At 37.7% G+C, this 27,073-nt stretch overlaps 1 protein-coding gene across 1 annotated transcript; it reads left to right on the top strand.

The window, feature by feature from the left end:
• The first annotated feature begins 18,442 nt into the window (after positions 1–18,442).
• KBTBD8 (kelch repeat and BTB domain containing 8) lies at positions 18,443–26,404 on the top strand. Its single transcript, XM_074284148.1, is given in 4 exon segments — positions 18,443–18,785; positions 19,135–19,354; positions 23,327–24,429; positions 25,852–26,404. Coding segments are annotated over 4 exon segments (2,130 nt in total). The 3' UTR covers positions 26,316–26,404.
• Positions 26,405–27,073: the final 669 nt, after the last annotated feature.

The raw sequence follows: 27,073 nt of genomic DNA, 5'->3' as shown, positions 1-27,073 counted from the left end.
ATCTGAGGTAAGAGTCGAACAGAAGTTTTCCTAGCTCCTAAATCCAGCATTTTCTGCAACATATCAGACTCCCTCTGTAAGTTCTGGCTTAACTTTATTATAAATCTCTTTTTACAAATGAGGACACTACAGTCCAAAGGATGACCATTCTAAGGATCCATAGCTAGTAAGTGTCTGAGGCTAGCTCCGTTTTCCTGATTCCAAGCCTTGTATTGTCTCTACTGTACCACCTACCTTCCTTCATAAGGTCATTCTGATACTCTAATGAGGTAATATGTGCAAAGCACTCTGTAAACTTTTGGAAGCTAATGGACTTCCTTAATCAATCCATTAATCAATCATAAACCATTTAATAAGTGAGTCCTCTGAGGGAGGTTTTATGGCAGACACTGGATCAGAAAGAGAGAATACAGACAGTTCATCACCAATTCTTCCTTACTAGTGGTAAAATATTCTGACAGTAGTTCATTAGTATCACCTTTGCATGCAAGAGACACTACATCATTTGTTTTTTCTTTCCCCAGATCAGGTCTGGTTATTCCAAACATTTTCCCTTACTACAATTACTTTAATGAAATCTTTATTTTTTTTAAAGATAGAATGATTTATTACTGGATATTCTATATCCTGAATCCAAACTGAATCCTCAAATTGAGTCAGTGTAATTTTGTTAGTGCAAGTTATTACTACATATACTGTCAGTGATAGTAGAAAAACAAGTAAACTATTCAAAACAAATAGAATTTAGTAAACAGCATGAACAGATTTAAGAACAGCTCAACTTTAGAGGAAAAAAATATTTGTATGGCACTAATTTTCTTTTTTTTATCTATTTATTTATTTATTTTCCCCCTTTATTTTTATTAATTTTTATAATTATAACATTTTTGACAGTACATATGCATAGGTAATATTTTTTTTACAACATTATCCCTTGTACTCCCTTCTGTTCCGAAATTTTCCCCTCCTTCCCTCCACCCCCTCCCCTAGATGGCAGGCATTCCCATACATATTAAATATCTGATGGTATATTCTAGGTACAATATATATGTATGGCACTAATTTTCTCTAGGATTTTATGATCTCATTAGTTAGCAAAAAATACTTCAGTGTGAACTTAAAAGTGGCTTTCTGACCTCAAATTAGTAGTAATAACCCATCAAAAATGCTCTCTGTCTGTATTTGCACCACAAAATAAAGCCTCCTGAGAGCCCTGAGGGCTAGTCACAAAGATCAATTAGCTACTGTCGCTAGACACTGAAAGAAGACTTGATGTTCTAAGTGTTCCAGGGAACACAAATGTGTCTATACTTACAAATGTATGTTCTGATTTTTCTCTGTCTCTCCATCCCTGTCTTTCCCCATTCTCATTCTCTTTACTCTAAGCTCTCCCTTTTTTCCTTCCTCAATGTGATTTAGTATGCTATTGGTCCCAGTTCTCTATTTTGATCCATAGACCAATGATCCAGAAATAGCCCCTATTCCAGGTACCAAGTCTGAAGTTGAGAAGCCAGACATTCAGTAAGCCTGATTATCTCTCAGGCTCAAACTAGGAAATAAAACCTTTCTCCTGGGAAATAACTTTAAACCTCAATTCTAAGCTAGCTGATGTTGGAGGATTGAGATTTCCACAGTAGAGCTCACACAGAGCTCCTTCTTTTCACTAGAAAAGCTTCCACCTGCCCATTTTGCTCTGATTTCTTTTTCTTTTCTTTTTTGCTTAGATTTATCACCCTGATAGTTATCTTATTAGCTGAAATTAGTATGTCTGTGTTTTAACCCCTCCTTCTTGTCATTTATCATCTGGCATCCTGATTCTTGCTATAATGGGAGTTTGTTCTTTAAAAAAATGCTCCTCTGTCTACGGTTCTGACTCACATCTCTCTTACATAAAGCTTATTGTGTAGGGTCAACATTCAATTATGTCATATCATTTCTTCTACTGAGATAAAAACCATTATTAATCAAGCTGCAAATATATTTGGTGTGCTGCCTGCTTTGGGATAAAAGTGTTTGAATGTGAAGGTTTGGAAAAAATTCAGTAGTTATTTAATGCTCTCCTGCTCCATTAAAAAAAATCAATTCACCATATCCTTATTTTCAAATAAAAATATCGTATATCCACTTATGCAATGGGAGAATGTAAAAAGCCTTGATTAGGGTTGTTCCCTGTGATTCTACCAGTTTGGCTATTTCTACCACTAACACGGATCGCAACCCTTTACAATATAGTAGAATTTCTTTGACAGCAGTTGCTTAAAAAATTATCACTGCATAATTTGGTGACATGGCTCTCTGAAACTGGGTAGGCAGGTTTTTGAATGATAGATATAAAGTCTATCTCTGGGCCTATATTAGAAGCTATTTTGCTTTACTAGGAAGGGCCAGATCTTGTATTGTTAGCATAACTCTGAATTCACAGTGACCTGCAAGGGATAAATCAGGCTTTACAACAGGATTTTATCAAGAAGTTTTCTTCCCCATATTGCTTTAAGTACAGTAAATATTTACAGGTGTAATAATTAGGTTTGACTGTGTATACTTTTTGATCCAGCAGTGTTTCTACTGAATTTGTATCCAAAAAAGATCATAAAAAAGAGATAAAAACCCGTGTGTGCAAAAGGGTTTGTGGCAGCCCTTTTTGTAGTAGCAGGGAATTGGAAACTACGTGGGTGCTCATTAGAAATGGCTCATAAGTTATGGTATATGAATGTTATGGAATATTATTGTTTTATAAGAAATAATGAGCAGGATGATTTCAGAGAAGCCTGGAGAGACTTACAGGAACTGATGCTAAGAGAAGTGTGTAGAACTTGTACATAGTGATAACAAGATTATGTGATGATCAACTGTGATGGATTTGGATCTCTTCAATAATGTGGTGATTCAGGCCAGTTCCAATGATCTTGTGATGGAGAAAACCCTCTGCACTCAGAGAGAGGACTATGGGGACTGAATGTGGATTACAACATAGAATTTTCACCTTTTTTTGTTGTTGTTTGCTTACTTTTTTCCTCTTTTATTCATTTTCCCCTTTTTGATCTGATTTTTCTTGTGCAGCATGATAAATGTGGAAAAGTGTATAGAAGAATTGCACATGTTTAACATATATTAGGTTACTTGCTGTCTAGGGGAGGTATGTGGGGGAAGGGAGGGAGAAATATTTGGAACATCAAGTTTTGCAAGGGTGAATGTTGAAAACTATCTTTGCATGCATTTTCAAAATAAAAAGCTATTATTTTAAAAATAAAATAAAAATAATTAGGTTTGAGTACAGTAAATATTTTTTACAAATATTTGTACATATGCACAATAAATATTTCAAGGAGAGATTTTTTTTCCATTCTGCATCTTTGTAGATAAGGGATTTGGTTAAGAAAGAGTAATAATCATGGAATGAGCTATCCTATAAATCATAGAATCTTAGAGTTGGAAAAGGTTGTAGAAGTTACCTATTTTTGCCTCACAGTCCATGAAGGAAATCCTCAGTCATCTAGTGTTTCAGTTCAATGACACAGACATTTATTAATCTAGGTGTAAGGCATAATCTTTATGTAATCTCTCCCATTACACTATGAGATTCCAGAGGGCAGGGATCATGTTTTTGCTGTGTTTTTATACCCAAGATTTTAATAAATGTTCATGGATTGACTGGCAGAGGGCAGAGTAAGGTAAGAAATTTCTTCCACTAATCCTTTCTGGCAATCTCAACTCTATTATTTCTTTTACATGGTAAAAGAGAGTAGATACCTATTGGATTTCAGGGTTTGCATACTAATAATTTGAGTAATTAAGGATGTCCTCTATCCCCAAGTGTCAATTATCTTATATACATAATTGAATCACTTGGAAATTTGTCTCAGCTATCAGTGTAGACACAGGAAATAGTATTACTTGGATTGGAAATGGATCCCAATCAGCATGACTGGATATGAGATCTTTCTGTTCTATTGTATGCATGGATTTCATAGTATTAATGGATTAATTAATGGTATAAATGGAAGAGTAAGTCAATTCTGATGTACAACTGTGGGTGGGCTGATGAACCAAATTAATTAATACAACTAATTAAGAAAGGCTTGTTTCTATCTTTTTGAACTCTCTGAGTTAGGTCATGGATACAAGGGTGTTGTCTCTCAAGTCAATTTTTTTTTCTTTTTCATTTTTTTATTAAAGTTTTTTATTTTCAAAACATATGCATGAATGATTTTCAACATTCACCCTTGTAAAATCTTGTGTTCCAAATTTTTTCCCTCCTTCCCTCTGCCTCCTCCCCTAGATGGCAAGTAATCCAATATATGTTAAACATGTACAATTCTTCCATATATATTTATATTTCCACAATTATAATATCAGATAAAAAAAGAAAAAATGAGAAAAAATAAAATGTGAGCAAATAACAATAAAAAAAGTGAAAATACTATGTTGTGAACCATACTCAGTACCATAATCCTCTTGGTGTAGATGGCTGTTTTCATCATAAGCTCATTGAAACTGGCCTGAATCATCTCAATGTTGAGAAGAGCCATATTCATCATATTGATCATCATGTAATCTTGTTGTTGCCATGTATAATGATCTCCTGGTTCTATATATTCACATACCATAACTTATTCAGTCATTCAAGCCATTTTTTCCCCTGCAGAGCTTGTTCTTATTTCTTGCAGCTCAAACTTACTTAGTTCATAGAATGTTAGTGATAGAACCAGAATAAACAAATAATAACTTTGACTAATATTTAAGATGAAGTTCCTCTAACAAATCCAATTGTGCTTCTTGTGTTTTGAGTGCTGTGCTTGATATTGACTTTCAAATTAAGAAACTATTTTATTTTATATAGAGAACAGAGAAGGAAAATGACTTTATTAATGAAATTCATCCTTTGTTCTATTCTTGCACATATACAAATGATGAGATTGGGATCTTGCACCAAATGATGGGGTTCGGTAGCAATTTGCATGCAAAGAACTCACAAGAATCTCCTCCTTTGTCAAAAGGTACATGTATTTATGAGAAGAGATTATGGACAAAATGAAAAGGTAAAACACACCAGGAAAAGTAAATATGAAATAAAGTTGGGAGAGCATATAGTTATCAAGGAAGTTGATTTTTTTACAATTAATAGTGGAAGAACCAAGTTCTCCAGTGAAACTCACAATTAAACAGCCAAAAGGGTGAGAATATGTAATTGACTGATAGGCTAAATCCATAGAGTATTTTAGCTCCCTAAAGTTAGCTACAAGGAGAAAGACACTCTGAGACACGGGGAAGGGATGGGGTAAGGAAAAAGATACCATAACTCATGAGGGAGGAGATGGGAAGAAAGATACCAGAGGCCGAAAGCAGGAGTGGGCTAACCCAAAAGGGATTCAGCAAAAATGTCATAGGCCACAGACTGATTTATAGTCGAAATTTAACTTGGCTTTCTGATTAGATACTATGAAATGGGGTTACCCAAGACCTCCACAGAGGTGGGATTGTAGGACTGAGCTGATCATCAGTGCCTTTCCCAGCTTGCCTCAGGGAGTAACCTTATCAGTACTTCAGGCTTTCTCTGACAACCCCACCCAGTTACCCAGGACTTCATCACACATACTCTTTTAAAATAGAAATACAAGACTGAATTCGTTTAAAGCAAATATCTTTACTATTATTTAAGGGGGGGGGGGGGAGAGGAATGCTATGCTACTCTCTAACCAGAGTATATATACATTAAACCTAAGTTATATTTTTTTAAAGTAGCAAACAAACAATTGTGATGAGATACAAAATTAAAATACCTTTCCAACCATAATTAGGACAACATCAAAATAGTACAATTGGGAGTAATTAAAATGAGAAATAAGAGCCTCCCCCCCCCCAAAAAAAAAAAAACCCTCTTTCTTCTGGCATATTTTCCAATCATGTGTCCATGAATGATAAATTATGTGTGAAATGATTACAGATCTACCAAATAGTTGATGCCATTTGGACTCATTCATTTATCAATTAAAATAATAAATAGTTGGATCAATAGTGTCTCTTTAAGCAAGAACAGGAATGAAGTCTATTGTGTCTGAAATCCTTGGCTAGTTCCCTGTTCTCCATCTTACCCCATGAAAGCTCCTATAATACTTTATTAAAGCTATCTGTTTTATTTTTTGGTCTAAATGAAACAGCAGTAAATTTGGAATATATTTTCTTCCTTTAGTAAAGATAATAAAACTGACATTTATTTATGGTGCTTGAAGGTTTGGAAAGCATTTTAAATACATTCTCTCATCTTATCCTCCCAAGATAATCCAGTGAGGCAAATGGTATTAATATCTCCATTTGACAGATGGGAAAAATAAGGCTCAGAAAGATTAAGCCACTTGTCCAGCGTTACAGCAGTAAGAGATAGTGGGGGTTGTGCTTCTTGATTCTCATTCCAAATACAACTGGGAGGTACAGTGGATGGAGCTCCAGACCTGGAGGCAGGGAGACCTGAGGTCAGATTTGGATTTGGGTACTCACTCTGTGGTCTGGACAATTCACTCAACCTCTTACTACTTCTTCAACTAAAAAAAAAAAAAAAAAAAAAAAAAAAAAAATGGCACCTAGTTCCCAGCATTGTTGTGACAATAAAAAGAAATAATATTTGTTGTATTTAGCATAGTCCCTGATGTATACAGGAGATGCTTAACAAATGCTTGTTTTCTTCTTTCTTTTCTTCTTTTTATTGCATCAGGGGTGAATGTAATCTTCTGGGAGCTGTGTGAGACAATCTGAGTTGGATAAAGGGCTGACCTTGGGGACAGGGATACTTGAGTTCAAGCACTTGTGTGTGTGTGCGTGTATATGCATGTGTGTAATGTATTTGTGTATAAGTGAATGTGTGAGCATGGGTTGTGCATGCATGTGTGAAGGTACATGTGTGTATGAGTGCATAAGTATGAGTATGTAAATATATGTAGTGTGTGCACGTGAGTATATATGTGTGTGCATGTATGAGAGTATACATGAATGTGTCTGTGTGTATGTGTATGTAGTGTGAGCATGGGAAAGTCTCTCTTGCCCCATCCCCCCAGAAAAATAACAATCTGAGAACATATGTGATAGGATAAACACAGGGACAAAACCCCCTGATTCCAGATCCATTGAGTCTGGGCTGCTATTCTTCCTCTAAACTTTAGGGAACATGGGCAGGTTAATGACCACTCTGGGCTTCTTCAATTGTAAAATAAGGAAAGGGCTTAGGTTAGATGCCCCTGAGGTCCTTTCTGGTTCTGAGGTGTCCTTATATTGAAATCACTCCAGTAATATATGAAACCATAGGTTTGGGTTTTCCCAAACCCTAGCCTTCCTTTCACTTCTCCCATTAATTAAAGGAGAGAGGGAAAAAAGCAAGAAAAAGGCAAAAGAAAGAGAGAGGGAGGGGGAAAAGTAGAAGAAAGAAAGGAAAGAAAGAAGGAAAGAAGGAAGAAAGGAAAGAAAGAAGGAAAGAAGGAAGGAAGGAAGGAAAGAAAGAAGGAAAGAAGGAAGGAAGGAAAAGAGGGAGGAAGGGAGAGAAGGAGGGAGGGAGGGAGAGAAGAAAGAAAATAAGCTCTGTTCTCTTATAGAAAGTAGGACTTGAACTGTCTAACAGCAGGAAGAAGAGGTGAGGAGGAAGGACTTTCAGGCATGGAGGACAGCCAGTGAAAAAAAGACGAGTTGTGAGATGTGATTTGTTCAAAGAAAAGCTCCTAGGCCAGGGTTGCAGAGCATATAGAGAGAAGGAAAATGTAAGAAGATAAAAGAGTGGCAAGTGGCCAAGTTGAGAAAGGCTTTGATCAAACACAGGCGCTTATATTTGCTACTGGAGGCAATAGGGAGCCATTAGAGTTAAATAAGGAAAGAATGGCATGGTCGGACCTACACTTTAATCACTTTCATGGATGAATGGAGGATGTACTGGACTGGGGAGAGCCTTTTGGCTGGTGATGCTCCAGTACTCTATTGCAACAGTGCAGATGAGAAGCCTGAAACAGGGCTGTGACAGTGTAAGGAGAGTGAAGGGGATCTAGGAGAGACATATTGTATGTTGATAATATCTTCAGTTTGACAAGTCCAAAAGGTAATTGGAGATATAAGACTTGAGCTTTGGTATACACACACATGTATACACATACATACACACATACATATACATAATATAGTACATATTATATATCCCACATATAAGTGATATATGTATATATTACTAAGTGACATATATCTATAAAGATTTTGCAGTTGAGGAAACTAAGGTTGAAAAGATTAAGTAAGAATTACCCAAGATCATAAAGATGATAAGAATCTGAAGCCATTTGAACTTGGGTCTTCCCTGAATGAGGTCTGACTCTCTGTTTCTGTCTCTGTCTCACTCATATATATACATACATGTTTATATATATATATATATATATATATATATATATATAAAGATATATATATATATATATGTGTGTGTGTGTGTGTGTGTGTGTGTATGTATATAAATATATATATATCATAGATGCATGCACACATATGTTACAAGGTATGAAATTATGTCATAGAAATGATAATTGAATCCATGGGAATTGAGATCAGCAAGTAAGATGCTTCTTCTTCTTCTTCTTCTTCTTCTTCTTCTTCTTCTTTTTTTTTTTTGGAGGAGAAAAGAGCTTAAGACAGCCTAGGGGAACATCCAGGTGTTAGTGCTTGATCTGGATGAAATTCAGCAAAGATAAAAAAAAAGTCTTCCAGCAAAAAGAAAAAAGAAAAAAAAGAAAGAAAGAGAAAGGAAGGAAGGAAGGAAGGAAGGAAGGAAGGAAGGAAGGAAGGAAGGAAGGAAGGAAGGAAGGAAGGAAGGAAGGAAGGAAGGAAGGAAGGAAGGAAGGAAGGAAGGAAGGAAGGAAGGAAGGAAGGAAGGAAGGAAGGAAGGAAGGAAGGAAGGAAGGAAGGAAGGAAGGAAGGAAGGAAGGAAGGAAGGAAGGAAGAGCAGTTAGGTAGGAGGAGAGCTAAAAGAGGCCATTGCCATAAAAACCAAAAGGAGAGAGTTTCTGGGAAGACTGGGTGATCCACAGCATCAAGGACAGAGAAGGTCGAGTAGAATGAAAATTAAGGAAGACCTGAATTCAAGTCACTATGGACATTTACTAGTTATGTGATTCCCAGCAAGCCAATTAATCTCTATCTCCAAGTAACTAACACATATTTATCTTTGTTTTTGATGTGCCTAAGTGAGAATTTATTTGGTTCAACTATGCATATTTGTTACAAGGGTTTTATTTTTCCTTTTTTGCTTGTTTTATGTTCTTGTTGTTTTCCACTGGGGAGGGGATAGTACTGGGAGGGAGAGAAAACAGATGTTTGTTAATTGGGAATAATAAAATTTAATTAATAGAAGAACAAGATGCAAGAGCACTTGTTGATGTGTATTGGAGAAAGGAATTTCCTCACTGGTATTTGCTTTCATGTTTAAAATTACAGAAATGGACATCTCCTTCCCAAAAAATGAAATTAAAAATGGCAATAATTATATGCTTTTGGCATACAAAAACAAGGTTAACATTATCAAGTTCCACTCTCTCCAAATGTTACCTATCACAGTGAAGACTGAAATGATTAATTTCTTGAATCTTATCTGTAAAAGGACACATAATACCTAGCATTTTTACTTTACTTTGACAACTTTAAAAGCACTATATCAGAGTTAGCTAATATAATCTTCAGAGTAAAATAAAACGAATAAAACATAACACAAAAACAACAACAAACTATAAACCGAAAATTCTGGAGTTAATCTCTACTTTAATTTGCTTATTTAGCAGTAGCTTGGCATATAAGATAGAACTAGCAGAATATATTGGTATAACATACAAGATATTAAATGATTTTTTTTAAATGAAAAACTCTGTTTCACCAACTCCTTTTGAACATGAATCAAGCTAAACAAAAAGTCTCCCAGCAAAAGAAAACGATATCAAGGATTTCAAGGACGTCGTGTCTGTGGTCTGAGAAGGACAAATATATGAGAATGCCATTTGCTAAAAGGTAAGAGTCACAGGTATTCTCCCTTACTTTCATTTTATATAGCCCTGGTCAATTTCACAGCCCCTACAAGTCCTGAACGGGGAAATTGGAAAACTACAGAATCCATTTGCAGAAGTGAAGTTCTATTTTCTTTTACACCTCTTTCATCAGAGTTGCTATCACTCTTGTGTTGTGTGGTATTATTATCGACAGGAGCCTGGGACTACTGATAATTGCTAAAAAGAAGCTGATACTATTCTCTAGATGTGGAAACAGAGAATACAAAGAACCGTAGCCTCATCTTTCAAATATGCTTCTTTAATAACCTACTTCTCCTTCATCTTGGTTAGCTTTTAAATGTAAAAGCTGCATTCCACCCTGGTTATCACACTGCTGTGGCTATCTCCACTGATTTTGATCATTAAGTTTTGTGGTAATAACTGTTTAAGTCTTAAAACTTTGTCTATTTTGAATGTACATTCAAATGTCTCTGGCTATCTATCATTTTCTTTCTTTCTATCTTATCTATCTATCTATTTACCTATCATCTATCTATCTACCTACCTACCTATTTATCTGTCTATCCATCTATGTATATCACTTTGTTGTTGTTCAGTCATTTTTCAATCATTTGTGACCCCATTTTGGGTTTTCTTGGCAAAAATATTGGAGTTGTTTGCTCTTTCCTGGTCTACCTCATTTTACAGATGAAGAAATTAAGACAGGGTTACACAGCTAGTCAGTATCTGAAGTCAGATTTGATTCAGTCACATGAGACTTCCTAACTCTAAACTGAGTGCTCTATTCACTGAATCATCTAGTTGCTCTCTCTCTCTCTCTCTCTCTCTCTCTCTCTCTCTCTCTCTCTCTCTCTCTCTCTCTCTCTCTCTCTCTCTCTCTCTCTCTCCTCCCCCCCCCCCCCTGTCTCTCCTCTCTTTATCACATCCTATGATCCTACCCTCTTATTAAATGGGAAAAAAGGCAAAGGATATGATTGAGAGCTATTTTGAAGGCAAAAAAGATGGACTGATCAAGTAGCACAATTGAGAGATAATTAATGGATGTCCAAATACTTCATTAATATTCAGTCTCAAGAGATCAAAGGAAAGCCTTCAACACATCAGGTGGCTCCCTCTGTGTGATATTAGGAACAGAGGGTAAGAGCCAAAGAATTATAGCATTTTAATAGTTGAACTAGATGGGTGGGTATAGAGATATATCTACATCACTGGATCCAATCCACTTTTTGATAGCTCTGTTAGGAAGGTTGGATCCAACACAGATTCTTCTTTTTTGGCATTTAAAGCCATTCACAAATTGGTTTTCAGCTTGTTTCCTGAACTGTTGTTCATTCATTTTCCTTCATGTACTAATGGATTGGACAAAATAGCCTTTTTGCTGTTTCACCTGCATTTTCTTCTGTCTCTTATCTCTATGCCTTGGCATTATCATTTATGATCAGAATGCATTTCTTCCCTCTCTCTGCAGGTAGAACCCTCAGTTTCCTTTAGAGCTCAGCTCTACCACTACCTACCTTTCACAGAGGATTAAAACAGACCTAAAGCTGAAAGAGACCTCAAAATACAACTAGTGTAACCCTCTCATTTTAGAGATGAGATTAAGAGTTTTCCCCTAAATCATAGATAAGCATCAGTGGTAGCACTGGAACCCAGGTCCTCTCAAAACATTTTTGATTTCCTCTCCCCCAGGGCCTAGTGCTGTGACCTCCCCAAAGGAAAAAAAAATATATAGATAATATAGATATTTAACAGGGGCTGTCCCTTGTATGTTGTACCAGAATTTCCCTGGCAATTTCTTTATTATTATTATTATTATTATTATTATTATTATTATTATTATAGCTCTTTATTTTCAAGATATATGCATGGGTAATTTTTCAGCATTGACAGTTGCAAAACCTTTTGTTTCAACTTTTCCCCTCCTTCCTCCCACCCTCTCCCCCAGATGGCAGGTTGAACAATACATGTTAAATATGTTAAAGTATATGTTAAATACTATATATATATATATATATATATATATATATATATACAATATATATATATATACACATATATATACATACATATATATATATATATATATATATATATATATATATATATATATATATATATATATATATATATATATATATATATATATATATATATATATATATATATATATATACACACATGTCTAAACAGGTATTTTGCTGTATAAAAGGAATCAGATTTTGAAATAGTGTATAATTAGCCTGTGAAGGAAATAAAAAAATGCAGGTGGACAAAAATAGAGGGATTGGGAATTCTATGTAGTGGCTCATTGTCATCTCCCAGAGTTCTTTTGCTGGGTGTAGTTGGTTCAGTTCATTACTGCTCTATTGGAACTGATTTAATTCATTTCATTGTTGAAGAGAGCCACGTCCATCAGAATTGATGATCATATAGTATTGTTGTTGAAGTATATAATGATCTTCTGGTTCTGCTCATTTCACTCAGCATCAGTTCACATAAGTCACTCCAGACCTTTTTGAAATCATCCCGCTGGTCATTTCTTACAGAAAAATCATATTCCATGACATTCATATACCACAATTTATTCAGCCATTCTCCAATTGATGGACATCCACTCAGTTTCCAGTTTCTGGCCACTACAAAGAGAGCTGCCACAAACATTCTTGCACATACAAATCCCTTTCCCTTCTTTAAATTTCTTTGGGATATAAGCCCAGTAGTAACACTGCTGGATCAAAAGGTATGCATAGTTTGATAACTTTTTGAGCATAGTTTCAAATTGCTTTTCAGAATGGTTGTATTCACAATTCCACCAACAATGTCTCAATGTCCCAGTTTTCCCACTTCCCCTCCAACATTTGTCATTATCTTTTCCTGTCATTTCAGCCAATCTGATAGGTATATAGTGGTATCTCAGAGTTGTCTTAATTTGCATTTCTCTGATTAATAATGACTTGAAGCATCTTTTCATATGGCTAGAAATAGTTTCAATTTCTTCATCTGAGAACTGTCTGTTCATATCCTTTGACCATTTATCAATTGGAGAATGGCTTGATTTCTTATAGAGTCAATTCTCTATATATTTTGGAAATGAGGCCTTTATCAGAACCTTTGACTGTAAAACTGTTTTCCCTGGCAATTTCTTTAAGCAAGTGTGGCTCACTTCTGGATACCAGTACTTTTTTACTGATTAGGAGATGAGCCTCTGATTTAGTATATCTTAAAGAGAGTCCACTCTTTGTGTTTTTTCATAGTCCTCATTTGCTGCGCAAATCAAGATTCTTTGAGCTTCCCTTTAGTGGGGAATGAAAAGACTGGTCCCCTTTTCCTCTTCCTGGCAGCACAGGGGGTATGAGCCCATGCTATTAACAGTATATGTTCTGTTCACGCAAGCTTGAGCCTGGGTTCAGGATGTCTTTTCTGATGTGCTTTACCTGAACATAAGTGACTGACAAGTGATCTCAAGATAGATGTTTCCAGACTCAGACCTTTTGTGAATTCAAAAATTTGGAGATCCCTGGATCCTCACTTGGGAAGACAGCTGCATTTCAGGAGGAGCCAATAACTAATTCAACATTTTTTTGGAGATGACCATCAGCAGGAAGATGAAACTAACCCTAGGAATTGATTTCCCAGACAACATGGATATGGATAGAGTGATGGATTAGTTCAGCAATATCTTTCTGACTGGAGATTGGGCACTCTATCTACTTTGTACCTAGCTGCCTCTACCATTTCTTATACTGCAGTAATATTCCATTTTATTAATACACCATAATTTATTTGGCTACTCCCCAGTTGATGAGAACACTCTTAGTTTTCTAAGTCTTTGCTACAATAAGTATTCCTATGAATATTTTTGTATCTATGGGTCTTTTTTTGTTCTTTGATTTCTTTAGTGTATATCTATTAGTTACTTTTCTGGGTCAAAAGGTCTGCACAGTTTAGTAATTTTAGTTATAAATTTAGTTTAGTTATAAATTTAGTTATAAATTGCTGAATCAATTCACCCCTCTATCTATGGAGAAGTGTGCCCATATTTCCACATCCCTTCCAACAATTTTAATTTACCATTTTGTCATCTTTACCAAACTGGTATACATGAGGCAAGACCTCAGAGCTCTTTTGATGTGCATTTGTCTTATTATTAGCAATTTGGAACTTTTTTCATCTGTTTGATGATAGTTTATGTCTTTTCTCTTGACTGCATTTCTCTACTTCCTGGTTTCCTTTAAATCTCAGCTCAAATTCCACTTTCTTTAAGAAGTCTATCTTCATCCCCTTTAATATTATTGCCTTCCCTTGGGTGGTTATCTCTAATACATATATGTCTTGTTTGTGTATAATTATTGTATGTTGTCTCTTCCATTAGAGGGTAAGCTTCTTGAAGTCAGGGACTGGTTTTGTCTTTCTTGTATCCCTACTGTTTAGCTTAGTAAACGCTTAATATGTGTTTTTTTGACTTTTGGATTGACCAGATCTTTGTTAATATGCATTTGTGAGGCTCTTATGTTAAACAGTATGTCTCTGGTGTGTGTGTGTGTGTGTGTGTGTGTGTGTGTGTGTGTGTGTGTGTGTGTGTATCTGTGTTCAGGAAATAAAATAGCTGTCCTGAATAACTTTTTACTTCTATTTTGGAAAGATCTTAAACAAAAGCCAAACCTAAAATTTAAGGGATTCCCTCCCTATCTCCCTTCTTCCCTGTCCTAGGCTCCAGAGTTGAAAGTGGTAGTATAAACACTGTCAAGAAGATAGGATCTCCCTAGAATTGAACCCATTTCAGGTGCATAAATCTGTAGGGACCCTTTGTGGAGACAGAGAAGGCATGGAGATCCTTGATCCTTTGAAGATTAAAAAAAGATATCAGTGCTTACTGATTATAAACCTAGCTACAGAAGGCTCATCTTTGGTGGAAGAGCTGTTTCATCAATAATACAATGATACAATTTGTATCATGGATGTATTGACATATCCATGCAATATATATATATACACACACATATACATAGATACATATGCATGCACACATACATCTATATGTATATGTGTATATATAAACACATACACATATACATCATTTAATTTCTTGTAGAATCACAGTACTGGAAGGGACCTGGAATCAGTGGCAGTGATGGAACCCATACCCTTGAATTCCAGTCAATGACTTTTCCATGATATCATATTCTTCTTGAATTTGCTTAGCTTTTTCAATTTTTAAATTTTACATGGTTTCTTCTAAAATGTAAATTTTTTTGGGAAAATAATTTAGCAAGCAGTGTATTTTAGCTATTTAGTTAATCAAAATGAAACCTGGCTGACTTTTGCTACCTGCCTTTAAAACTCCTTGGCTGGAACTGCCTAGTGTTATTTAGCATTTACAATGGAATAGGACCTTCTTTGTATCCTTAAAGGTCACAGAGAACAAATAGCTATTTGTCTGTGGGTTAAATTTTATTATCTTCCTATTTTTTATTTAAACAATAATAGACAGTCCTAACAATAAATGATCATTACATCAGAATTTAGCCCTATTAAGGGTGTCAAATTAGCAATGCAGTAAATATTTTTCCCTACTTTTTTTGATACTCATTTAGGTTTGCTTTTAGAAGCTCTAGCTCTCTGCTTTGCACATCTTCCTCCAGCACTAGGGGAATAGAGAACACACGAGTCTTTTCTGAAATTAATTGATGAATATTACCCAAGTACATTTGTTAATAAGTAGAGAATTTTAATGGTAGTGACAAGTCTTACGTTTAGTTTTAAACCTGACTCCAAAAGAAGTTAAAAATAGAATGAAATTGGATTTTTCCATTTATTTTTTCTTAATTTAATAATTTTGATTGGGGATCTAAGGATATCTGGGAAAATAATGATAGTGTTGTATTCTATAGTAGAAACTGTTCTAGGACCTAGAGTCAGGAGACCTCGATTCAAATCTCAACTTACTGGTTGAATGACCTGTCCAAGTCAAATAAATAAGTTCTATGAAAGTCTATTCTTCCTCTGTAAAATAGGGGCAACTGGTGGGCAGAATAAAGTGCAGGACCTGAAATCAGGGAGATTTTTACTCAAATGTGATCTTACACCTTTACCAGGTCTGTGATCCTGGACAAATCATGTAACCCTGTTTGCCTCAAATTCCTTACCTATAAAATGAACTGGAGAAGGAAATGGCAAACCACTGGAGCATCTCTGTCAAGAAAAACCCAGATAGGGTCAGAAAGAGCCAGACACTATTGAAAATGACTAAACAACAAAAATGGACATAATAAGAGAGACCTTTTGGCATAATGTAGAGCCAGTTTCAGAATCAGCATGACCTTTGTTCAGATTCTGCTCCTGATACTATGTATGTATAAGACTCTGGGAAAGTCACCTAACTCAGGAGGATGTTAATATCTTAAGCTCCTAAATTGTATGATACTTTGGTAGAGGTAGTTTCCTCCCTGGGAGTTTCCTATAATTGGATTAAAAAACCACAAAACTTCTGCTATTTTTCCCACAGAGTTGTTGAGAGAAGAGCACTATTTAATGTGACTTGTTAATGTATATAAAATATATTTTAGAAATTGATTTATGAAGAGCAATAGTTAGATAAATCAAAGCCACCTACCTAGAAGCTAAGTAAATACTTAATGATAAATTGTATCTTATAGCACCAAATGACAAAGCAAAGAAACAAAGACTACAGATTTAAAGTGCAACACTATCTCCAAAGCACACATTTTGTTATATAGCCTTATTCCAATTATGCTAAATACAAGAAATAAATTCCTGTTCATATATGGGCTAATAGAGTTGACATTTATATATTTTTAAAATGTACAAAACTCTTGCTGTGTATCATCTCACTTGAGTCTCACAGCCACCCTGTGAGACAGGTATTGTCAGTATTAACTCCATTTTACAGATGAGGGGAGGAACAGAGAGGCTGTGATTTTCCTGTGTTCACAAACAGTATCAGAAACAAAATTTGAATCCAAGTGAAACCTACAATACTCTAAATGGGGAGCCAGCATTTTATATAATTTCCTGTATAATTTGAGTTTCTATATAATTTTCCCTAAAGCTCCTAAAAATGAATTGCAAAGAAAGGGCATACAAAATGCCATCAGATTCACTAGGACCAGAAATGGAGGTTATATTGTACTAGTATCCCTGACTGGTAAGTGTGCCCTCCAGAATGTTAGGGAGAGTCCCATTGGATGATGTTTGAAGGACAAAGACAAAAACCGAGCAGGCTGGGAGTCCGGGCTGCGTTGTGACTTGCTTTTCTCCCTAAGATTACAGATGTATGGAAATATCAAAGTAATTAAATATAAGATAGGAAGGGGGAGGGGGAGGTATCAGTCCGGCAGGCCGCGACTTGTCCAGAGTCAGTAGGTGTAATTCCCTCCCATTGATAAACATCCACCCAACCCCGGCAGGCTGCCTGGGGAGCAGATTGAAGGGAAGGCAACACAAGTGCTAATGAAGGTATTCACAGTGTGGACTACAAAAGCAGAGAGAGATCCTCCCCCACCCTTTTTTTTTTTGGGGGGGGGGGCCCGGTAATTTAATTTTTTCATATTTTTACATGCTCTAAAAATCAGGGAAATGTTCTTTATGACTCAGCTTTGATAGCCAGCAAGGTTAAAAGCCAGTGGAAATTTAAAGATAACTCAGCCCCGCTTAGCAGACCAAATGATGAAAACAGCCCAGCCCCGGCAGAAATGCCTTTTCATTTGGTCCGTCTCTAGACCGTCAGATCCTTTTCCCTGTGGCTGTGGAGGGTTGGGGAGGCAGGTACCGGCTTTTACACTGTTGCACTGAGCTGATTGGGAGGTGACTTATGAGCAGATCAGTTCGGGTTTGGGGGCTCGTTACCCCGCAGTGGGTGTGACAGGGGAGGTCCGCGTGCCGGAAGTGAGCCCGGGAGGCAGCCCCTAGACCAGTCTGGCACTTTTTGGAGTTCCATCCCGCTTGGACTCGCTGGGGGGCGGGGGAGGGAGTCTCCAGGCATTCACTCTTTAAGCCTCAACTTCGGGATGACCCAGGGGAGCGCTGTGCTCAGTTTCCCTACTCGAAGAGTGGGCAGGAGTGAGGAGAGGAGGGGGAAGGGCTTGGCCTGGTAACTCCCTTCCAGGAGGGAGCGGTCCTTCCCCGGGAGGACTGCCCAGAGTTCGGCACCGCGTCCCGTGCCTGAGCCCCCAAGTGCTCGCGAAGCCGGGGAGCTTTCGTTTTTGCCCCGCGCCGGGGACTAAGTTCCAGCTCCGTCCCCACTCCAGACCTGGGCCGCCTGGCCCCGGCCTAGGCCTCAGTTTCCACGTCCGACCAATGGGTGACACCTGCCGTGACCCGTAGCAGGGTAGCGGGGAAATCTGAGGGGGCTGGGTAGATACAGACGCCCTAAATTGGAAGATGAAGGACTTCGAAGAGTCTGGATGATGGAGGGCGCCCTAAACTAAAGGCGACCCTCCGGCCCCCTGACAGGCCCCAAGCCCACACCGCAGTCCGGCCACCGCCCGCTCTGCCTCCGCCTCCCAGAGACCACGCGGGGCCGGTCTAAAATAGACTACATTTCCCGACACGCACCTAGGCAGCATCCAACCAATAGGCACACGCAACGCTAGGGTTGGGGGCGGGGTCTGAGCACCGCGGCCTCCCATTGGCCACGGTGTTCTCTGACGAGCCGGAACCGGGGGGAGCAGGGGAAGCGAAATGACATTTCCTCTCTTCTCCACACTCCGCTCGAGCCGGGGCCCCTCCGAGACATGGCCGCGACGGGAGGTGGGTGCTGCCGCGGCCCGCGAGCTCGGGGGGCGGCCGGGACAGCGGTTGGGGGGTCCGGGATGGGCGTGGCGGTGGGCGCGGGCCCCCTCCTTCTCCCTCCTTTCCCCGCGGCTCCCGTGGGCCCCGACGGTGGCTGAAGCCGGGCCGTCATCCCGCGGGGGCCCCGCGCGTTCGCGTCGCGTCCTCCCCCCGCCCCGCCCCCACTTCCCCCCGCCGCCACGCCACCGCGCGGGTCTGGGGCCAGTCAGAGCCGCGTCGTGGGGCAGGCGTGGGCTCGGCGCGCGTGGGTCCGGCTCAACCTCGGCCGCGCGCGGAACCTGGGGCTTGTGCGCTCTCTCTCCCGCAGATTCAAGTAAGTGTCCGCCGCAGGCGCCGAACGGCGCTCCGCCCGCGCCACCCGTGGTCGGGCCGGGGCCCGTGGACGCCGCCCACGCGTGCAGCATCCTCCAGCAGCTCAAGACCATGTATGACGAAGGCCAACTGACCGACATCGTCGTGGAGGTGGACCACGGGAAGACCTTTTCGTGCCACCGCAACGTGCTGGCGGCCATCAGCCCCTACTTCAGGTACCGCCTGCCTCAGTTTACCCCTCTGTAGCATGGAGTAAAGCCCCCTTTTGCAAGGACGCCAAAGCCGTTGACCCTAGAGGAACTTGGGGTCACTCAGTGACCAGAGTGTCCAGAGCCTCAGGGACTGGTCAGGTGACCAGGGCCCTAGCATTTATTAAGCTCCTCTTGTATGCTGAGTTCCAGGGACAGAAAGGCGGCAGCAGCCCCTGGAGGAATTGCCCATCAGTGACCCCTGGGAACTGCAAGCTGACCATCTGCATCCTTCCCACTCTGGCCATTGGGCTGGGCACTGGGCCAGACCCCAACGTTGGGAAAGCTGGAGATTCTGAGGCAGGATTTGACTTTGGGTCTTCCCTGGCCCCAGATTCAGCTTTAACCCTGCTACCCCTGAAAAAAAGGGAGAGAGAGAAAGGCGGCCTTTAAATAAAGTTTTGTCCAGTTTGCTGCTGCTCTAAAGTTCTTAATGCTCCTCTAGTTCAGAGCTGTTTAGAACATGCTTATTGTAAATATGCCTCAGACGGTTAGTCTGTGCACTTAAAAAAAAGTTTGGCATTGTCTGAAACTTATACTATTCCAAAGAATGCAGTTGTTAGCTGGAGATTTTATAAGTGAAAAAAAAAGTTAGATAAGAGATTTCTTGGTTTTTTATTTTAACTCGCTTTAGGTGCACACTTTTATGTTCTTTTTCAAGAAGTTTCCCTCTCATGAAATATAGTTTTTCTCACATTCCTGGGTCAAAGTAATTTGAGACAGTGGATATAACTACTCTGGAATCACTGAAGAGGATAGAATTTATAGGTGAAAAGGATCGTAGGATCAGAGAGTTGAACATTGACTGGTCCTACTGTGTTTCTGCTACTAGTAGGCTTTTAGTGCTTGTTGATGCTGCCTTCACATGATCTCTGTTTACTCAATTAATATACAGATAATGAGGCTGAAGCCCAGGAAGCAGAACTCCTCAATATCCTATCAGGCTGGATTTGAACCCAGTTTCTCTGACTCTGCAACCAATGTTCTTTCTGCTGGATCAGATGTTAATGATCTAGTTCAGAATCTTTAGTTTATAGATGAGAAAACAAAGTCAAGTTAAATGTCAGAACTGAGACTAAAATTTAGAGAGAGCAGCTGCAAAAAAAAAAAAAATTGGGAAAGTTATTGTTAGTTTGGGCATTAGCTGTGTATTTCATTTAAACATTATATTTGAGAGATCTACAGCAGGAGGTAAAGTATAAGTCTAGGTATAGAAATCATTCTTTACTTTTAAAGATTCTTACGTTTCATTACTATTGAACACTAGAAGCTGGAAATGTGAAAAGTTTTGGCCTTTTGTGTCCAGGATTATGAGAGTTTAAATGATATTTATATTTATCATTTATGACTTTGAAGACTGAGCAAGAAAAATCAGTTTTAAAAAAATGACATAAGATTTTCTCTAAATACTTAAGAAGGTAAGTAGTTATTATTCTAACTGCAAGATATGTGATTTAAAAAGAATTAACCAAGGACAAAATTTAGGAAACTAAATATATTTATACACACACATGTGACTTTCTTGTGGCTGATATTTTTCCTCATTTGAGATATGGACATTGATTTTTTTTATACACATGCACATATATGTATGTATATATGTTGTTCTTTGTTTTGCAAGATAGTTGGGGTTAACTGACTTGCCAAGAGTCTGATTTTTATGTCATGTTTTTATTAGTAAGTCGTATTCAGTAGCAAAGTAACCTCTGATTGGTGTTGTTTGGTAGTTGTTGATTGATAGATTGTATGATGGTGGCTACCAAAATAAGTAAGTTGTTTAATTGCTGATAAGCTAAGGTTATCTTACTTAAAATAAGCTGTGCTAAAAGATCAATCCTCTTCCACCCACTTGTGACCTTTCTACCCCAGCCTCTATCCAAGTTTCTAGTAGTTTTATAATGGTAGTGTTGGATAATGCTTTTCAAAGTAGCTCATAATTTCTGATGTTTGGTGCCTTTCTTTTTAGTTGTTTTCTCTATAGCTATTGGGTACTTGTAATTCTTAGAATTGGAAAAAACCTCCCACAAAAACAAAAGAGCTTCATCTTGTGAATACATGGGAACACAAATATTGTTTTATTTTAGCTTTTGTTAAGAAACTATAAACATCTTTATAATAAGAAAAATTATATCTTAAAAACATTTCATACTGTAATGTCTAGCAGCACTCTTGTGCTCATTATATACCTCCATATTAATTGTATTTTAAAAATTCCAACTGTTCCAGGGAAGTTTATGGAATTGATCAATAACTTCCATAAAAAAAGAATGAATATATTGTCTTTCAAGGAGGATACTTTGTTCCCCCTTAAGGATTTTTTTCTTAATTCCCTTATTTAAAAAAAAAAAAAAGACAAGACAGATGCTCAGTTTTTATAATACATTATATAGTACCTAGAGGTTTTTTTGTTTGTTTGTTTCTATTTTTTTGCTGAGGCAATTGGGGTTAAGTGACTTGCCCAGGGTCACACAGGAAGTGTTTAGTGTCTGAGGTCACATTTGAACTCAGGTCCTTTTGACTTAAGGGCTGGTGCTGAATCCACTGCTCCAAGTAGCCACCTCATATCTAGAGGCTTTAAAAGTGCTTTTCTGACATTGTTATTAGATGAAATCTCCTTTGACTTTAGTCCTTAGTCGTAGGAGTTAACTTAGAAAGAAAACTATTAACAAATAACTTTTATTGATGACTTACGTGTAAGAAAACCAGGATCCTGGTTGTCTGATTCCTAGTCAATGATACTATGGCAATCCTTTAATCTTATTTTAAAAGCATACCATTTTCTGTTATAGGTAGAATTTATTTATTTAAAAGACTTTGCACTTTCAAAAGGCTGAGGCAGTTGTTAAACTTACTTTAGAAGTATGGAGGATTAAGTTATTCTTACCATAATATAAACTTTATTTCCAGATTTTTTTTTTTTCATTTCTAGGAGAAATTTATGGGAAATATGGCAGCTCCTCAATTGGAGAAAGATAATGAAATTTTAAAAACAAAGATTTTAGACTGTTCTAGTGTGACTGAAGTAATTAAATAATTTTTATGTACAATAAATAGGAAAATATTAGTTATGGAATAATTTTCAAAGTTTTGATATAGGAATTAGGATATAATTAAAAATAAACTTTTGAAGTACATCTTTATTTTAAGATGACTTAGTTTCTTTTTTTTAGTCAGAGAACATTCAGTTTAATGTATCTCATCCTACTTAATTTTTTTCAGTATGTAATTTCACATCTCTCGCAGATCACATATGTATCTATGGAAATATATAGTTATTTTAAGGTATACTGCAAGTAGCTTAAATTTTCATAAAATTAAATTTCCATGGATACTTATGTATTAACTTTAGAAAAGTTGATGGTTTTGGGTGCAGGTCACTGTGAAGTTTATAGTAAAACATACTAAAACAGTAAGAAAATGTTATATATCTGGTCATTTGTTATCACACTAAAAGTTTAAGAATGTAGTGAGGACACTTAGAAATTATACCTTAAACAAAGATCCACAGTAAGTGTTTGCCCCTATATCTTCTGCATAATTGGCACCAAATCATCTCCCTGAATTTGGAATTTATTGGTATGGTTAAAAGAGTGCTCATTTATCTGTTCTTACATTTTTATCTTGTCTTTAAGATTAGCTCTTCTGAAGAGAATTACATGCAGAGTAGAGGGGCTTGGAATAATTACTTCCATTTGGGATTTGCTCCAAGAGGTTTACTTTCTTTTTCTCAATGCCAGTTCCCAATTCCTTTAATAGATTGAATATGAGAACTTGTCTTTTGAGGATTGTAAATCTTTTTGCTTTCATTTAGAATTTCAGGAAAGCATATTAGTATATTCAAATATATTTGTAATTTGTTTATTTTGTACTTGGCTATTTGTTACAGTGACATTATAATACCCAAATGCCATTCTAACTGCTTTCTTTTCCCCTTATCAGATCAATGTTCACTAGCGGCCTTACTGAGAGCACGCAGAAAGAAGTGCGTATAGTTGGCGTTGAAGCTGAGTCAATGAATTTAGTATTGAACTATGCATATACCTCCAGAGTCGTACTCACCGAGGCCAACGTCCAAGCTTTGTTCACTGCAGCTAGCATCTTCCAGATCCCTTCCATTCAGGACCAGTGTGCTAATTATATGATAAGTCATTTGGATCCACAGAACTCCATTGGAGTTTTTATCTTTGCTGATCACTATGGTCATCAGGAGCTAAAAGACAGGTCACAGGAATACATCCGTAAAAAGTTTCTGTGTGTCACCAAAGAACAAGAGTTTCTTCACTTAAGGAAAGATCAACTCATTAGTATACTAGACAGTGATGACTTAAATGTCGACAAAGAGGAGCATGTCTATGACAGTATCATCAGGTGGTTTGAACATGAACGAGAGGGAAGAGAAGCGTACCTTCCAGAAATATTTGCCAAGTGCATCCGTATGCCTCTGATGGAAGACACCTTTGTTGAGAAAATTCCTCCCATGTTTGCTGAGGCCATTGTCCAGAAGGGGCCGTGTAGTGCCAACGGCTACACGCAGAGGCTTGGGATGACTGCATCGGAAATGATCATATGTTTTGATGCTGCCCACAAACACTCAGGAAAGAAGCAAACAGTGCCTTGTCTCGATATAGTCACAGGGAGAGTGTTCAAACTATGCAAACCACCAAATGACCTGAGAGAGGTAGGAATTCTTGTGTCTCCCGATAATGACATTTACATCGCGGGAGGCTACAGACCAAGCAGCAGTGAAGTCTCCATCGACCACAAGGCAGAGAGTGATTTCTGGATGTATGATCATGCTACAAATAGATGGCTACCCAAAGCTCCTTTACTTCGAGCCAGAATAGGCTGTAAACTGGTTCATTGCTGTGGGAAACTCTATGCAATAGGTGGGCGTGTTTATGAAGGTGATGGGAGGAACCCCCTAAAATCTGTGGAGTGTTATGACAGCAGAGATAACTGTTGGACAGCTGTTAGCCCAATGCCTGTAGCAATGGAGTTCCACAGTGCTGTGGAGTATAAAGAAAACATCTATGTTCTACAGGGTAGGTGTCCAGTGTTTGCTGAGTTTAGACAGGGTACTTTACCTTTCTTTCTGCTCAGGGATAGTACTCAGTCCTTGTAAATCTCTGATGAGAACAATTCTTGTTGAAGAGCTCTGTGGGGGAAAAAAAGTGATTTTTGAACATAGTGTCAATTTACTGTTTAGCGCTTATTTCAGTTGAAATAATCACTTTTTAAAGCATGTTTCATGATGTATAATAGAATGTAACTGAAACCATATAAAAATATTCTTAGGCTAGATTGAAATATATACTGTTAGCGTGCTGACAGCTATTTTCACCCATAATCAAGACAAGCTTTGGCTCATAGTTATGCATATGTGCTTTATAATACATCCCCTTAAAAATAAGGGATGACCGAATTTATTCCTGTGTAATTTACTTGGTGGCATTTTGAAAAACAATCCACAAAATCATGATCATGTGACCCATCAATTTTGAAAGGTTATTAAATTAGCTATAAATAGTTTTAAGTTGCAGATAATATATAATGATTATCAGTCTTTGTAAAATGTGATTGCTCAATTTACTTATAAGGTATAGTATATGTGTCCTTTATTTTGCCAGGGTGGAAACTGCCTAGTATCACTATATCAACCATATCTATTTTAGTGAAGAAGTATCTCTTGATTTTTCCCACATTTTTTTTTCCCCCTCTGAGGCAATTGGGGTTAAGTGATTTGCCCAGGGTCACACAGCTAGAAGGTATTAAGTGTCTGAGGCCAAATTTGAACTCAGGTCCTCTGACTTGAGGGCTGGTGTTCTATCCACTGCTCCATCTGGCTACCCTCCACCTTTTGCTTTTAAATTATTTTAGCAGACTAGAATTGTCAGCCTGGTTTCTCCATGAACACTTACTTACCCACTTGAGCCACCATTTTGTGTTACAAGTTTTTAAGTTTAAAAAAAAAAAAAAAAAGTTCTACTGTTGCAATCAATACATGCTGAATTTTATTTATAATAAAGCTATTATTTGTCCTACTTTTCCAACTTAAGACCTTAATCACAGAAAATATCTAAAATCCCATACTTCCTACCAAACACATAAACTCTTGAGTCTGGAGATTGAAACTCTTGAGTCTGTGAGTGAAAGTATTATACTCATGATCCTTTTAACTTTCCCTTGAGGTGGTGCCTAAATGCTAGTAGAAAATGAAACAATTCTCATGCCCTATGTAGTTTATCATAAAGAAGTTTAACTTTGTTTGAGAGAATAATGTACTGCATAGTTTGAATTTTGTGCAAATGTATGTTACAAGGTAACGTATGTATATACAACCTACATATGTATACTATATGTATATACAACCTACAAGTGACTGTTTATTTTTGAAGATTATGAAATAGTTTTTCAAATATGTCACGTGACCTCCACTAAAAATGTCTGTTCTTTTTGCTTCTTAGGAGAATCTTTCCTCTGCTATGATCCTCAGAAAGACTACTGGGGCTTTTTAACACCTATGACTGTGCCTAGAACCCAGGGCTTAGCAGCTGTATATAATGATTCCATCTACTACATCGCTGGAACCTGTGGAAATCATCAGCGTATGTTTACCGTAGAGGCCTATGATATCGAGCTAAACAAATGGACTTGCAAGAAAGATTTTCCATGTGATCAGTCTATAAATCCATATCTGAAACTTGTACTTCTCAATAATAAACTCCACTTGTTTGTTCGTGCAACTCAAGTTACTGTGGAAGAGCATGTCTTCAGGACCAGCAGAAAAAATTCGCTTTATCAATATGATGAGGGGACAGACCAGTGGAAAAAAGTGTATGAAACTCCAGATCGCCTCTGGGATCTTGGGCGCCATTTTGAATGTGCCGTTGCTAAACTATATCCACAATGTCTTCAGAAAGTACTTTAGTGGGAAACAGGCCTTAGGATTTGAGTAGTAACTGATACTTGAGGTGACATGTCTTACAATAAAACAAAGGCATTCTGTCAGTATTTAAAGTAAGCTGAAAGAGTTGTGTTCATGGGGATGGGTGCTCTTAAAGAAGGCAGTGTGGGGAATGATTTGCTCTCATACGTGTGATGTTTTCAGTTCAGCAAGGGGATGATGACAAAGTGCAATTATCAGCATTTTTTCTGATATAAATTTAATCATGTCATTCTAGAAGGTTTCTGTGATTAAAAGCAACTAAGATGTCAGAAGAACCAAGACAACTATGCACTACTGCAGAAGCTTGGCTAGCGTTACTGGATAAGGATGTCCAAACTGGTTCGAAGTGACTTCTTTTAAATACGGGTAAAAATTTGAGGCAATATCACTAGATCTTTACTTTAGCTGTGACTTAACCAACATAGAGGAATACTCCTTTAGGTCCTGATTCTTAATATTTATACATTTTTATGTATGCTATTTCAAATATACCGAGGTGTTTGTTATATGTTCAGCTGTATAATAAGTTTTGAAAAAATTTGAATCTCAGAAAAAAGAGCTGTTTTGGGTAATTGACATTTCCTATGTGGCTTTAAGTCAACCTAATGATATAAGTTAGCAGTTTTCTGGCAACAAAATGTTTTCAAGTGCTAACACTTGTCACATTTGGGGGAGACAAAGATAATAATCTAGTAAAGGGCTTTTAAACCCAAAGGCGGCTGGTGCTAGTATACTTCCAT

Source organism: Sminthopsis crassicaudata, chromosome 1 (genome assembly GCF_048593235.1).
Source record: "Sminthopsis crassicaudata isolate SCR6 chromosome 1, ASM4859323v1, whole genome shotgun sequence".
In the NCBI taxonomy this organism is placed as follows: Eukaryota; Metazoa; Chordata; class Mammalia; order Dasyuromorphia; family Dasyuridae; genus Sminthopsis; species Sminthopsis crassicaudata.
This window is presented reverse-complemented; position numbering and strand designations above follow the sequence as displayed.